The 15712-nt window shown below is 32.6% G+C and overlaps 1 protein-coding gene across 1 annotated transcript in view; it reads right to left on the minus strand.

The window, feature by feature from the left end:
- Nucleotides 1-15712, minus strand: part of rarga (retinoic acid receptor gamma a) — a 68122-nt gene that overhangs the window by 42933 nt on the left and 9477 nt on the right. The window contains exon 2 of the mRNA XM_051096206.1: nt 6949-7241. Coding sequence (XP_050952163.1) covers nt 6949-7117 — 169 coding nt within the window. The 5' untranslated portion in view covers nt 7118-7241. The remainder of the gene's footprint in view (nt 1-6948; nt 7242-15712) is intronic.

Genomic DNA, 15712 nt, shown 5'->3' on the forward strand with positions numbered 1-15712 from the left:
CCACTAAAGTCCACTATATGGAGAAAAATCATGAAATGTTTTCCTCAAAAACCTTAATTTCTTTTCAACTGAAGACACAAAGGCACAAACATCTTGGAGTCAATTACCTGGAAATTTTTATTCTGAAAGTGAACTAATCCTTAAATGACAATTACATAATAGAATTTGTTTGCATTGTTATTATTATAATTTTTTTTGTTTGTTTGTTTTACACTAAGTCATTTAGCATAAACATCAAAATGGCAGAACAGAAATTATACACAGAAAGCCTGCAAGTGTGATAATGCTATAAAATTCCCCTATTACAAAACAAAGCTACTGTAAAATAAACACTATATCTACATCTTGTTTTATTCCATATTGGTTGTTACACCATCTACACTGCGAGTTGCACAACATTCAGTGCCTCTCACTTTGGTACTAAAACAAAAAGTAGTAAATCATAAAACACTCATTTATAGATCAGATTGCAAAAATGTATTAAGACTATTACTTGACAGGTTTATATATTAATTTAAACATCCTTGCATTCATGCACTTAAAATGTCTGTGAATGCTCAAACTCTGCAAAATCAGGTCACAAATTAAAAAAAAAAAACTTAAAAGGGAGAAATGGAATCCTGTAATCATCACTTCACTAATTACTGCAGTCGGAATCATAATCTCAATGATTTATTTGATTTACTGCACAGCCCTAAAATCAATCCTCGTCATATGATGTTTCAATTTAACATCTCCCAAAGCTTTTAAATCCGTTCGCCATACGCAAATACGTCACCAGATATGGTCTCAACTATATAAGCGTGCACAAAAGCACTATTAGACTACAGTAAGTAGGCTGCACATATTTATGCGTTTACTGTGCAAAAGTGTGCGACTGTACTGATTCATTCCTGTGGGGGCAGCGAACAACAAAATGTTTGCCTTTCTCTCGATGACAAGCTGGAACAAGCACGCTGTTCTTTTTTATACAATACAAATGCCTTCACACAACAGCTTGGCCCCAGTCACAACAATAAAAACTCCAGCTCGCACGCCAAAAGGGAACTAATATCATTGATATGTGCGGCGAGAGCGCGAGAGAGACAGCTGGACCGTGCATGGCCCTAGCAGGACTACTAGATTAGAGCCACACGGTCTCCGTCTGGTTAAAGGAAATGACCAAGCAGCCTTTCAAAACAAGGCTCTTGGCGGCTTGGAGCGAGGCCTCCTCCCCTGATTGGTAAAAGGTTTCAGGAGCGTTTGAGGGCTCAGTTGAGATGCTATCACACGGTAAGTGCTGGTAATGGGCTTCCAACTGTTTGTTTGAAGAGCTCCGATAATGACAGGGATCAACTGATAACGGCTTCTGCGCGCCGGCACGTAAGACTCCCACGCGGAGCCTCACACACAGTGACCGGTGGCCCCACGTGCACAGCTGCTTTACATACTCAGTGTCAAAGCAACAGCGGAGCTCCGCAGATGGGCGGTTTATGTTATATGCTAAAATAAAAACAGCATGCTAAAAAAAAAAAAAAAAAAAAAAAAAAACAAGAGATAGCAGAGTTTCCATGCTGGACCAGGAATGCTTAGTGGTGTAGGGGTGGAAAAAAACATTTTTCGCAAAACCAACAAGTCAGTGCATTTCTAACTGACTAGTCACTAATAAATCTTAAGGAAGCCCTTTATAATTAGGCTGGTTTCACCTGACACCAACCGGATACCTGACCCTCACCCTGCACAACTGCAAAGGCCCAGCAATACACACAATTACTAACAAGACAAAGACTGAAAAGGAAAAAAATTTCATATTCTGCAATGCAATGTAGGATTATTACAGGTAACTAAAACTAAAAGAACAACTAAAGCTAAAACCACAAAAAAAGTTTACTAAAATAACATGAATATTAAAAATAGGTAGCACTTTACAATAAGCTTCATTAGTTAACATTAGTTAACAACCTTAGCAAACTAAGAATGACATGTTTCTACAGCATTTATTAATCTTTATCTATCAGCATTTACTAATGCATTATTAAAATCAAAAGTTGAGTTAACATTAGTTAATGTACAGTGAACTAACATGAATAAACAATGAACAACTGTAGTTTTATTAACTAACGTTAACAAAGATTAATAAACACTGTAATAAATGTGTTGTTCATTGTTTGTTTATGTTAGTTAATACATTACCTAATGTTACAAATTAAACCTTATTGTAAAGTGTTAACAGAAAAATAATAAAAACTTAATTTGGAAACTTAACTAAAATTTGGAAAAAGTTTTAAAATAAAATGGAAAAATGGAAAAAATAACAACTATATACACACATATATATACATATACACACATATATATATATATATATATATATATATATATATACACACACACACACACACACACATACATATATATATATATATTATTTTATTATTTGCATTTGACATTGTTTTTGGGATACGCAAACAGCCAGAGTGAAGCAGAAATTCTTTCCAGATTAAATAATGAGTTAAATTTTCCTTTTTTTAAAAGTCAACATAATTACCATTTGCAACTCATTTACTTCAGTTATTGGATTTCAGAGTTTTTCTATTTTTTTTAAAAAAGGAGGACCAAAACAAATACACACACAAACTAACCCTAATTAAAAAACAAAAAAAAAACAAAAAAACAAACTGCTTGTGTAAAGAAATGTGTGTTTTTATCCAATATAAGAATATAGGACAGATCATCATTTCAAGGGGAAGGTCGCTGATTTTGTCTACATTTCTGTAGCTCAAACAGTAGAGCATGGCAATTATAGCAAGGTCATGGGTTTGATATGCAATGCAAGTCATTTTGTATAAAAGCATCTGTGAAATGTATAAATGTAACTGCATCACTTTATCACTGTGTTACTGCAACAGAAGTCTGAAAAAGTGGATTTTTCAGTTAAAAAAAGAGTGTCAGTACGTGAAATCAGTATTTCTAAGAATTCTGTGCCAACTGCACATCTCTGAAAAGTGCTTGAACCTGTCAGCAGCATATCTGCTTGAACACACCTATCCGAAGTAGGCCAAAGCATGACTGTCTTCTCTGGGAAATTATACACACCGATCTAGGGAAGAATGCAGGACTAACACACTTAAAGACAGGGCCTTCAGTATGCCGGGCCTTTATGAGCTGGGAATTTTCGCAGTCTAGCCGACAGACAGCTCTGACAACAATGAAGAGGCCTGTTAAACCAACTCCCGCAAAAAAAGCAAAAACAGCAACGGGCCGGTTGCTCGTCTGCCTTTGTTTCCCTTCGTCTCAGAGCCAGGGATGAGAACGGCTCAGTAAAACAACTTGTGACATGCCTATCTAAAAAGAATGTCAAACGGCGTCCCCAAAAGCAAATGAGGGCCTCTGTGGTCTCGACTCTCACCCAATTCCTGGCATTGCTAAGGGACCGATGTGCTTTTGGATATGCAAACAGCCAGAGCGAGGCAGAAATTGTTTCCAGTTAAAAAAAATGAGCTAAATTTGACTTTTAAAATGTCAACGTGAATTACCATTTGCAATTCATTTTACGGATTTTAATGTGAAATTGAGATTGGACCATGAAAAGTGGGTTATACACTACTAATTAAAAGTTTGGATTCTTCTGCTCACCAAACCTGCATTTATTTGATCACAAGTACAGTGAAAACAGTAATATTGTGAAATATTTTTACTATTCCATTTGAATATATTGTAAAATCTAATTTATTCCTGTGATGCAAAGCTGAATTTTTAGCATCATTACTCTAGTCTTCAGAAATCATTCTATTATGCTGATTTGTATCCGTTTTGAAAACAGTGCTGCTTAATATTTTTTCAGGATTCTTTGATGAATAGAATGTTCTAAAAGAACAGCGTTTGTTTAAAATTGAAATGTTTGTTACATTATAAATGTCTTAACTGTAACCTTTGATTAATTTTATACATCCTTGTTGAATAAAAGTTTTCAAAATATTTGGGGGAGGGCAGACCCCAAACTTTGGAACAGTACTGTAAATCAAAATAGAGCCAGACTAAATGTGAATTTGCTAAAACAATGCTTAAATATCTATGCGGCTATTTGTTAACATCATCCAGCAGGTCGTGCGGAAAAGAAAATAGTTTTAGAGGAAGAGCGTGCTTTAGAATTTTGACGAGGAAAAAATTGGATACAAAACAAAAATGTAAATAAGATTAATTCTAATTTCACGCCGCAGCTGACAATGCTAATCAACATCTGCCTCGTCAAGCTCCTCCTATAATTTCCCAGTTTTTCAAACATTAATGTAACGTGTTTTCCACAAAAGGCAATTTCATATTCAGGCCGTGTGCATATGCGAGGCGAAATATGTTTCTCATTTTCATGACCAGGAGACAGAGGAGACTTGTTTATTGTGTATCCGTCAGTGTGTTTTCACAGCAGGGTGTGTTCTTGGATTCCACCGCACCAGGACGTCATCCCCAGGTGCTTCCATCACCCCTCCCTCACTCTCTCTTTCTGCCTCTCTCTGTAAATACCTATTGGATTAGGTGGGCAGCTGTAGGGGGGGTGGGTACTGATTGACATCTAAAAGGCTGGAGTGTTGTTCAGACTTGCAGAGGAGTAAAAGAGGCACAGCAGGAGACGACGAGAAGTGTATATCTGTGCGTGTGTGTGTTTTGAGGAGGGGGAACGCGGAGTCTTCTGCTTTGTTGTTGCCATCCAAACCCATCACAGATTCTCCCCTCAGGACTTGAGATGAGATTTCAGATGTCTGTGGCTTGTGTTTTCCCCTAAGCTACTGTCTAAACAAGAAAAATCCACAGACGGCTCGCATTCTTGCAACACATTCTCGATCAGAAAAGCCAGTGAATCCACTACACCTCAGCTAAAAAAACAGAGTAATAAACCGCGACAGCTGGTTTCGAAAACCTGCCATTTTTCTGGAATGCTATAAAATGTAAAAACTTGATATATTAAACCAACAAAAAGTATTTTTGCAGAATAAAATGTCTGTTAAATGACTCTTTTCCTCTCTCAGCCATCTGTTGTTTCTCTATCCTCTCTCACACACTTTCCGTCTGCTGTCGGATGTAAAACAGCGCCCCCTGTGACACCTGAGCTAAAATGCTGAACTTTTTCTTTCTCTGCAGGCAAACACCTGTAAGAAATGCCCTTTTTTCAGGCAACGAGACTAGATAGCTAGCTTGAAGGACTCAAGAGTCCTCAGCTCTCTTTTAATTCATTTAATGAGAAGGTTTTCTTTCTTTTTACTTATTCAGAGTAAATACTATACTGCTCAAATACTTTAGTCACTGCATGCGTGGCCTACTAATTTTACCAATATATGCAGCATCCAGCAATGCCTACTGCGCATATCCCACAATTCAAGTCTGATTGAACTGGATGCAATATTAGCCATAAATCTGATCATAGGTAATATAGCACATTATTTTAAATGCTTTGCATATAATTGCACTACCAGTCAAACGTTTTTGATTTTTAATCTTTTTTAATGTTTTCACCAAGCCTGCATTTATTTGATCCGAGTTACAGCAAAAACAGTAAAATTTTGAAATATTTTGACCATTTAAAATAACTGCTTTCTATTTGAATACATTTTAAAATGTAATTTATTTCTGTGATCAAAGCAAAATTTTCAGCATCATTACTCCAGTTTTCAGTTTTACATTATCCTTCAGAAATCATTCTAATATGCTGATTTGCTGTTCAAGAAACATTTATTATTACTATTATTATTATTATTTGAGCTGGCAAACAATTAACTGCGATTAATCGCATAGAAAATAAAAGTTTGAGTTTGCCCGATATATGTGTGTGTACTGTGTGTAATTATTATGTATATATAAATACAAATAAAATATATATATATATATATATATATAAATACAAATATAAATATATATATATATATATATATATATATATACACATACACATACATACATTTATATATATATATATATATAAATCACATTCATGTATAAATTTAAGAATATTTATAAGTATATGCATTTATTATAATTTTATATTATATATAAGTAAAGATAGTTTGTACGTAAATAATATATTTCTCTTAAATATATACATGAATGTAATAGGCAAACTCAAACTTTTATTTTGTATGCAATTAATCACGATTAATCATTCGCCAGCCCTAATTATTATCAATATTTACAACAGTTGAGTACATGTTTTTATGATTCTTTGATGAATAAAAAGATTCAAAGATCAGCATTTATCTGAAATAAAAAGCTTTTTTGTTTTGTTTTGTTTTTTTGAAAGAAATTATAGAAAATAATACTTTTATTTAGCAAGGATGCTTTAAATTTATCAAAAGTGATTATAAAAGACATTTATAATGTTTATAAGATTTCTATTTCAGATAAATGCCGTTCTTCTGAACTTTCTATTCATCAAAGAAACCTGAAAAAAAATCTTCTCAGTTGTTTTCAACATAATAATAATAATAATAATAATAATAATAAAATGTTTTTTGAGCAGCAAATCTGAATATTATAATGATTTCTGATGGATCATGTGACTGGAGTAATGATGCTAAAAACTCTTTGAAATCACAGAAATAAACGACATTTTAAAATATATTTAAATTGAAAACAGTTATTTTAAATAATAAAAATATTTCAAAATTGTACTGTTTTTGCTGTACTTTAGATCAAATAAATGCAGGCTTGGTGAGCAGAAGACACGTCTTAAAAAAAAAAAAAACATTAACAATCTTACTGTTCAAAAACTTTTGACATTTTCATTACAGATTTTTTAAGGTTAGGGTCAAATGAAAAGCTTCATTAAAAAAAATAAAATTAAAAAATAAAGACATAAAAAACAATAAATAAGTAAATAAATAAATAGTTCCTGAAGAAACACCCCAAAACATGATCTTTAGCAAGAATGTAATGCCAATTCTGCAAAAAAAAACAAACAAACGCAGGTTCAATACTCACACAAAGCTGCCATCTCTTTGGGAAGGTCTGCCCCGAACCGCCCGAACAGGCTACTATTGGTCAGCAGGTCAAAGGGGGAGTGGCTCCGCATGGAATTGAAGGCAAATGGGTAGACAGCAGGTGGGAAGCCGGTCATGTGACCCACCTGCCGTTCCCTATTGGTTGCCATGGCGACGGTTGGCTGCCAAAGGCTGGTTGGGCCTGTCGTGCGCTTCAACGGCCTGTGTGACAATGTTGGCAAACTTCTCCGCTCTGCGTCACGGCTCCGCTTTCACTCGTTCGACAGGACGTACCTTCAAGAGGAAACACATGATAAGTTAAGCGTAAGTTCAATGAGTCCAAGCTCCTGTACAATATAAACAGTGCACCATTTACTCACTCTCAAGCCATTCCAAACCCGAATGATTTTCATTTTTTGTTATTCACTCATGATCTTCCACTCAAAAAGTTGTGACTGGATCACTGACTCAGTGGATTAAATGGACCAGAACAATTTAAGAATGAATTATTATGAATCAGGTCAGCCGATTCACTGAAAAGAACAACTCAGAAGAATGATTTGTTCATTCGTGAATAGGGCTGGGAGATAAATCGATAACGATAATTACCGCACGATATAAATTTCCTAGATAAATGATAACAAGAATGCGATAAATGTTCGATATAACATTTATGCGGCAAAGGCGGAACAAAAGCGCGCCAGTCAAAGCGTTTATCCGCTCGGATCAAAGTTCAAACGGCGTCACGGCGCGAATTTACTAGAGCTGATGCCTTCACTCACTCGTGAGTCTCGGTCACTAAACAGCGCCAGTGTGAAGCGCTTGAATTTAGTGAAGAACACAAATGACTTGGGTTAAAGCCAGATGAAACAGTGCTGACAAACAGGAGAAACACTATGCGCAACGATACAGTCAGAAGACTTTTTAATCTACAAATCGCCATCATTTACCATAGATTTCTGCAGTAGCACTAACTGCACAGTGGTATTGTGTCAGAAATGTGGATATATTTTGTGTCGAATTTTATTATATTATTAATGTAGACATGTATTAAATGTATCGAAGGAGTAATGGAATATAACTGCAGTATTTTGTGATTCAGCTATAGCGTTTATGCATTTACACTAAGTGTATTTAGACTACTGTTTTTCATACAAATACCTAGGAACCATATTACATTTTTACCATGGTATTGAGGTGCTATATTTGTGGTTTTAACTGTCTTTATAATAATCTATGGATGATACTATGGAAGAGCAATGGTTAATTTAAAAAAAAACTCAAACAGGCAGAAAAATTAAATTTCACCATATAAAAATGAGGTTGCTACAATGTTTACAGATATTACTGATTTTGATAATGAACATAAATCTACATCTGCATCCAAACTCAAGCTACTATCAAATGTGTATGTTATATTATTATTAATATTAGAAACTTGTTCCTTGATTTGAAACAATATTACTCATTAAAAACATGCAGAACTAAGAAATAATTTTTTTCTTTTAAGATATTTTGTTAAGGAAAAATGACCGGAAAAAGTGTGAAGAATTCAAAAAACATGAAGCGTTTGTCATGTTCTGACCATAAAGAATAGTTTAAAGCCACAATTACGTCTGGTTAAAGTCTGGTTTTTACACTGTAGCAAATCTGCCATTAAACCTGAAAGAAATAAAAATGTGACATTTTGTTGTGATTATAGATATTGACTGATATTAAAATAAAAGTGATCGTGATAATATTTTGGCCATATCGCCCAGCTCTACTCCTGAATTGTTTAAAGACATGAAGCAGATGTCAAGGCGTTTAGATAATAAACTACCTGACATGAAGCTATCACACGGCTTCAGAAGATTTGAAATGTAGTGCACAAATCATACTTTTTGAAGCTTGAGTGCTCCAGTCCGATTGAAATCGCATGGAAAATATGACTAACATATTGTTCAAAATAAAAAGGAAGGTGTGGAATGAAACGAGCATGAATAAATCATGACAGAATGTTAATTTCCGGATGAACTAATCTGTTAAGAACCCCTAACGTCGGACAAACAGCAATCTGCGAGTTTCTCACATCGGTTTAACAACAACCCAGCAGCCAGCGCTTGTGTGTGTGTGTGTTTGAGAGGAGGGTGGAGTCTGAAGGAAAACGATGGGGTGATATGTAAAAACGGAGGGAGAGCAAAAAAAGAAACGAAGGGGAGGGAGGAAAATAATAAAGCGGTTAGGAAAAAGTTAGGTTGAGGCAGGAGAAGAGAAACAGAGGGAGGGAGAAAGAGAGCGCTCTTGTCTGCTCCGTTTTGAAAGGTGTCCAGACGTTTGTGGTGTTTCCAGGCTATTCCATATGATTTAAATCACCCAAACTCCACAAGAAAGAGCTTCTCTGTTTGTGCTGCCAGTCTCTCAGCCCTGCACGACTACAGTCGGCCTCTCACAGACCTGGAAAGGAACTGAAAGGAAGAGGCGACAGCTTGTTTGTCCAATTGTTTTGCATCTGCAACTCCTCTCACAAACACAAAGGTGTTTGTCCAAAGTGAAACCAGAAACCAAATTCTGACATGTTTATACCTTGCATGATGTCTTAATATGTTATGCAGTTTTGCTTGTTGGAAGTATGTTTAGATATTTGCACTGGAAAACAAGTGTGTTTTTTTGGCAGCGGGGTTCGCTCTCTTACGCAGACTTTTCAATAAGACAAAACCTATCTTCATCACTGCGCTAGTGAATGCTGGGTTGTCCCTTTCCATTTTTTGTTTCTTCTCCCTTGAGTGATTTTTATGAGTGGGTGGTGCTGGCGGCTTGTTGTTTAAATGTGGTTTTTGAAAAATGAGCTGAGCCAAAGAATTCAGTGCTTTTTGGAAGTGCTGTGGTTTGTGAATCAGGGCAAAAAGCAAGGGAAAAATCGTGCTCATGAATTCGGCATAAACATAGGCCGAGCTGAGAAAAAGAAAGAAAAAATAGGAGACCGATTCAGTGACGGAGTCCGGGCACTGGGGGGCACTACGGGGGCGGCACTCTGGCCAGGAAAGAAGCACGGGCTTTCCAAAACACACATTCGTACAGTCTCTTTCTCACTGTCGCATAAAAACACTTGCACCTGAATACATAGTCTTTGAGAGAAATACTGAGCTCCCGTTCCATAACAGATGCACAAAGCTCTACTGTAATCCACACAGTGAAACCCTAAGAAAACTCTTTCCAAGTGCTACACTGTAGGTCAAGGGTGTTTCTTGGGCACCTTTACACTATTAAAATACATTTTTAAACATGCTATTTTCATTTGTCTGCTAAAAATGTTCTACGGTAAATATGCAGGCATTACAGTAATACGTACGGTTTTTTTTTCATGGTATCACTTCCATCTCAAGTTACGGATTATGTTTAATAGCATTCTTTGATTGAAGAGATATGTTAAACATTTTTAAATAAAATGGCAGTCTTCCAAAGGCAAAATTTATTTATCTATATATATATATATTTAAATACACACAATTAAATAATATTTTCAAACTTGTTTAATTTGACAATTTGACTAGAAGTCATACACAATAAATACTGTAATATGTATTGATTTAGCGGTTTTCATCTCAAGCACTTCACTGACACTGTAAATAAATGCTCTAATTAAAAAAAAAAAAAAAAAAAAATTATAAAATTGATTTAAAAATTGTGCAAGTCACAACCCAACATACAATAGTTTTTAAAAATATATATATAAATAAAAAGTAAAAAATGTTTTTTTTTTTAATTTTACAAATGACAACAAAACTGCCACAACTGAGGGAGTCGGGTTTTTTTCCACTATTTTAAAAATTGATATAAATCATTTTCACTTAATAATTATTAATTAATTATTAATGCTTATTTTACTTGTTCAGATTAGCTTTTTAAAAAAATATTAGCTTTTTTTTTATAATTTACATAATATGCTTTGGAAAGTAGCAAAAATAAGTGATGCATGTATGATTAAAACATTTCTAAGACCTTCATATAATTAAAAGAAAAAATTGTGGGGATTTTTTTTTTTTAAATTTGTACAAATTTTGCAAAAGACACCACAACTAAGAGACAGACATTTTTTTTTTTTTTTTTAAAATTGATATAAATCATTTTCACTCAATAAATAATTAAAATTATTAATGCCTATTTTACTATTTAAATTTTTGCTTTTTAAAAATGAATATTTTTATGTTTTTAAAATCATTTACATAAAGTGCATTTGTTTTTTGTTCTTTTCTTTCTTTTTAAAATTGTTTATGCTTATTTTACCTATTGTTTAGTTTATTCTTTAAAAAATTAATATCTATTTTACGATGATTTTTACATTTACATAAAATGCATTAAAAAAAGGAAAAAATAAGGGATACAGGCATGATTAAATAGTTTCTAAGACCCTCATATAAAAAAAAAAAACAGTTAAAATCCAACACTTTTCTCTTCCTCTTTTAAATGATATACATCATTTTCACACAACAAATAATTACATTATTTATACTTACCTTACTTGTTGTTTAGATTATATTTTAAAAAATGAATACCCATTTTTATGATTTTTTAAAAATAATTTACATAAAATGCATTCGAACAGCAGCAAAAGTAAGTGATGCAAGTATGACTGAAACATTTCTGTAAACCCTCATATAACAAAAAAAAATTTTTTTTTACTTATTGTTTAGCTTATTCTTTAAAAAAATACCTATTTTATGATGGATTTTTACATTTACATAAAATGCATTCGAAAAACAACAAAAACAAGTGATGCAGGCATGATTAAAAAGTTTCTAAGACCCTCATATAACAAAAAGAAAAAAGTTGAAATCCAAAAAAAAAAAAAAAAAAAAAAAAAAAAAATATAACCTCTGGTACATAATAGTGCCTGAAGAAACAAAATAGAACAGAATCTTCTCTAAGAATGTGTTGCAAAAACATTCATTAATACAAGTTAAAACAAATATTTTCTCCCTCACTGTGCCATTTTCTTCCATGGCTCCAGTGTACACATCTGTCCTACACACACACACACAAGCACAAACACACACTAACACACACTCCCTCCAGCCTCTCTGGTTCTGTTTCTTTCAGCAGAGCCAGTTAATTACAGCCTACTGCTGCAGGCAGCTTCAAACCACCACTAATTTAGAGTTCCATTACAGTAAACTCTTCCACATGTGCATCCAAGTTAGGGTGGCCACGTCTAAGGAAGGAGCTCTGCAGATAGGCACACGCCCATAGCCAGCCACAACAAGGCCTTGCCATCTCTCCCCCCCCACTTCTTCTTCCCTCTCTCTTTTTCTCCAGGTCTGGTTTTCATCTGCGACTGTGTGCCCTCGAACCCATCCCTGCCCATATCGCCCCCCACCCCCTTCCCCAAACCCCCGCTGCAGCTCCGTCCGTGACCCCTCAGAACTGTTCCATATGTAACAGATATCATTTAGAGCTCACCATTCAAAACCACACGTTGCCGAAGTCAACGTGTTTACCCTGGAGACCGAGGCAGCATAGGATAAATTCTTCGCAATTGAAGCGGAGCTGGAGCTGCTCGCTTTTAGGCCAAATGCGCTACTCGCTGAACTGAAAGCATTACTGTGAACTCAAATGATAGCATAATTATGTTTTCCACACATATCAGTCAAGGTTGGGAAATATTTGTTATATATCCACCGGGAATGTTACCAGACTTCGGATTTGCTTAGTTTCTACTGTCATATGCAAGGCATGAAATATAATCAGATATCATTAAATGCAAAAGCAGTCAATTAAGATATAAGATAAGATAAAATACAATAAGATAAACCTTTAAAATATTGTCTCAGATTAATTCTCATATAAAAGTAAAATTTAAATAAATAAAAGTCTTTTTTTTCTTTCAAATGTTTTTATTTATATGTTTTTAATGTATTTCTTTTTAAATGTATTTATTTATTTTTAAATGTATTTATTTTTTGAAATGTATTTTAATATGTGTTTTAATTTTATTTATTTAAATACATTTAGTTTTGTATTTAAGTATTTTATGTTTGTTTATTTATTTACAGATATGAAATATTGTATATTATCTCAAATTAATGTAATAATTACCATTCAAATTAACTAATATACAATTAAATGTATTTATTTTTTAAATGCACTTATTGTATACATTTTTTTAATGGTTTTATGTATTTTTCAAATGTAATTAATTAACAAACATACATTTAAATGCATTTACTTATTTTTAAATGCACTTATTGTATACATTTTTTAAAATGGTTTTATGTATTTTTCAAATGTAATTAATTAACAAACATACATTTAAATGCATTTACTTATTTTTAAATGCACTTATTGTATACATTTTTTAAAATGGTTTTATGTATTTTTCAAATGTATGTAATTAATTAAACATACAGTTAAATGTATTTATTTTTTTATTTTTTTAATGCACTTGTATTATTTTTTAAAAATGTTATGTATTTTTCAAAGGAAGGTATTTAACTGTTTGTTTTATTTGTTTAATTTATTTACTACTTTTTTCAAACGTTTTTATTTATGTTTTAATGTGTTTCGTTTTAAATGTATTGTTTCTTTTTAAATGTATTTATTTTTAAATGTATTTTAAATTAATTATTTATTTAAATACATTTATTTTTGTATTTATTTATTTACAGATAAGAAATATAGTATATTATCTCAAATCAAGGTAATAATTACCATTTAAATTAACTAATATACATTCAAATGTATTTACTTATTCTTTAAAATGCACTTATTGTACTTTTAAAAAAAAAAGTTATGTATTTTCAAAGGAAGGTATTAAATTGTTTATTTGTTTAAATGTATTTATTGATTAACTTACCATTTTAAAGTAATTATTTATTTAAATAGATTTATTTTTTGTTTGTTTATTTATTTATTTTGTTTATTATTTATTTAATTACCAGTTTTTTTAAATGCACTTAATGTTTGAATTTTTCAAATGTTTTTATGTATTTTTCAAATGTATTTATTTATTTATTTATTTATTTACTCACTTACTTACCATAAATGGGCATAAATGGGCCTAAAATTTACAGATTTAAATGAACAAATATACATTTAAATGTATTTTTAATGCACTTATTGCATTATTTTTAAAAACGCTTTTATGTATTTTTCAAATGTATGTACTTACTTAACAAATATACATTTAAATGTATTTACTTTTTTAAATGCACTTATTGTACATTTTTTATGTTTTTGTGTATTTTTCAGTGTATGTAACTGTTTATTTGTTTCAATTAATTTATTTATTTACTATTTTTAATTGTTTATTTAAGTACATTTACTTTTGTATTTACTTTCTGGTTGTTTATTTATTTATTTACAGATAAGTATTGTATATTATCTACACTTAAGATCAAAATTACCATTTAATTTATTTAATTACCATTAATTAATATGCATTTAAATTATTTACTTATTTTTAATGTGTTTATTGTACTCATTTTTAAAATATTTTTATGTATTTTTCAAATGTATGTTTTTATTTATTTATTTATTTATTTACTTGCTTACTTACCTTAAATGGACATTAATAAAATTGATAGATATTAATTAAAGAATATTTTTCAAACGTATGTATTTATTTTTTATTTGTTTGTTTGTTTGTTTGTTTATTTACATTTAATTGGCATTAATAAAATTGATAGATTAGATTACTGATCACAGGATGCAAAATTAGAAACTAGACTAAATACAGCATATTTATTTACAGATAATTATCTCAAATTAAGATTATCTTAAATTAAGATTATAATTTAAATGAATGAAAACATATTTATTTACTTATGTTTTAATGCAGTTACTGTGTTAATTTTTAAATGTTTTTATGTATTTTCTAAATGTATGTATTTAATTGTTTGTTTATTTAATTTAATTTAACTGGCATTGACAGATTAGATTACTGATCACAGAATGAAAAATTAGAAACTGGACTAAAAACAGCACAAAATAAAACTGTTCTATACAAATGGCTGCTGGAAATACAATTTCACTCTGGCTCTCACTATAGTATTTTAGGGCTTGCATTAACTCTAAGTCTTCTGAACTTTTGACTCTTACCAGTAGTAAGAACATCAAGAAACAAAACAAGGAGGTCATTGGGAATAAAATAAATAGCCGAAGAAAAAAAACAAAACGAACTGCGGGAGAGAGAGAGACAGCGGAGAAAAACATCAAAATCACACCCAAAAAAGCTTTTACAGGGAGAGAAAAAGAAAGCAGAAAAATAGTGGAAAAGAAAGAAAAAAAGGAGCCGGGGAAAATCCAAAACTCATGCAGCCATTTGAAAAGAGGGGAACTGATTGAAAAGGGATCTGTGTGTTCCTAGAATTTTCCCAAACACAATAATGAATTAATAAAACACTTGGCGCCTGCGTGTTTTCATGAGTCACATCGGCAAAGAGTTTTACAGAGTATGTTCTGCTTTTATGGCAGGCGGGCTGTGCAGAAAGTGAGCTCATTCTAGGGCCCTCGCCCTCTCTCTCTCTGGCACGGGCCCCCGGGGCGCACACATACACACACACACACATGTATAAGTACATACACACATGTTCTCTCATTACTGCTATTCTCTGGCTGACCCTCACACACACGCTCATTCAAACTCCTCGAGCCCGCTCTGGGCCGAGAGGGGGGCAATGGCGGGCACCCACCGCAGACCCGTCGTTTGCAGGGATTATAAGAACAGGCTGGGACTTTCCAAAAGCCTGATTTCACCACCGTTTCTACATTGCTCCTCACAGAACAAA

This window comes from Labeo rohita, chromosome 23, assembly GCF_022985175.1.
Source record: "Labeo rohita strain BAU-BD-2019 chromosome 23, IGBB_LRoh.1.0, whole genome shotgun sequence".
In the NCBI taxonomy this organism is placed as follows: domain Eukaryota; kingdom Metazoa; phylum Chordata; class Actinopteri; order Cypriniformes; family Cyprinidae; genus Labeo; species Labeo rohita.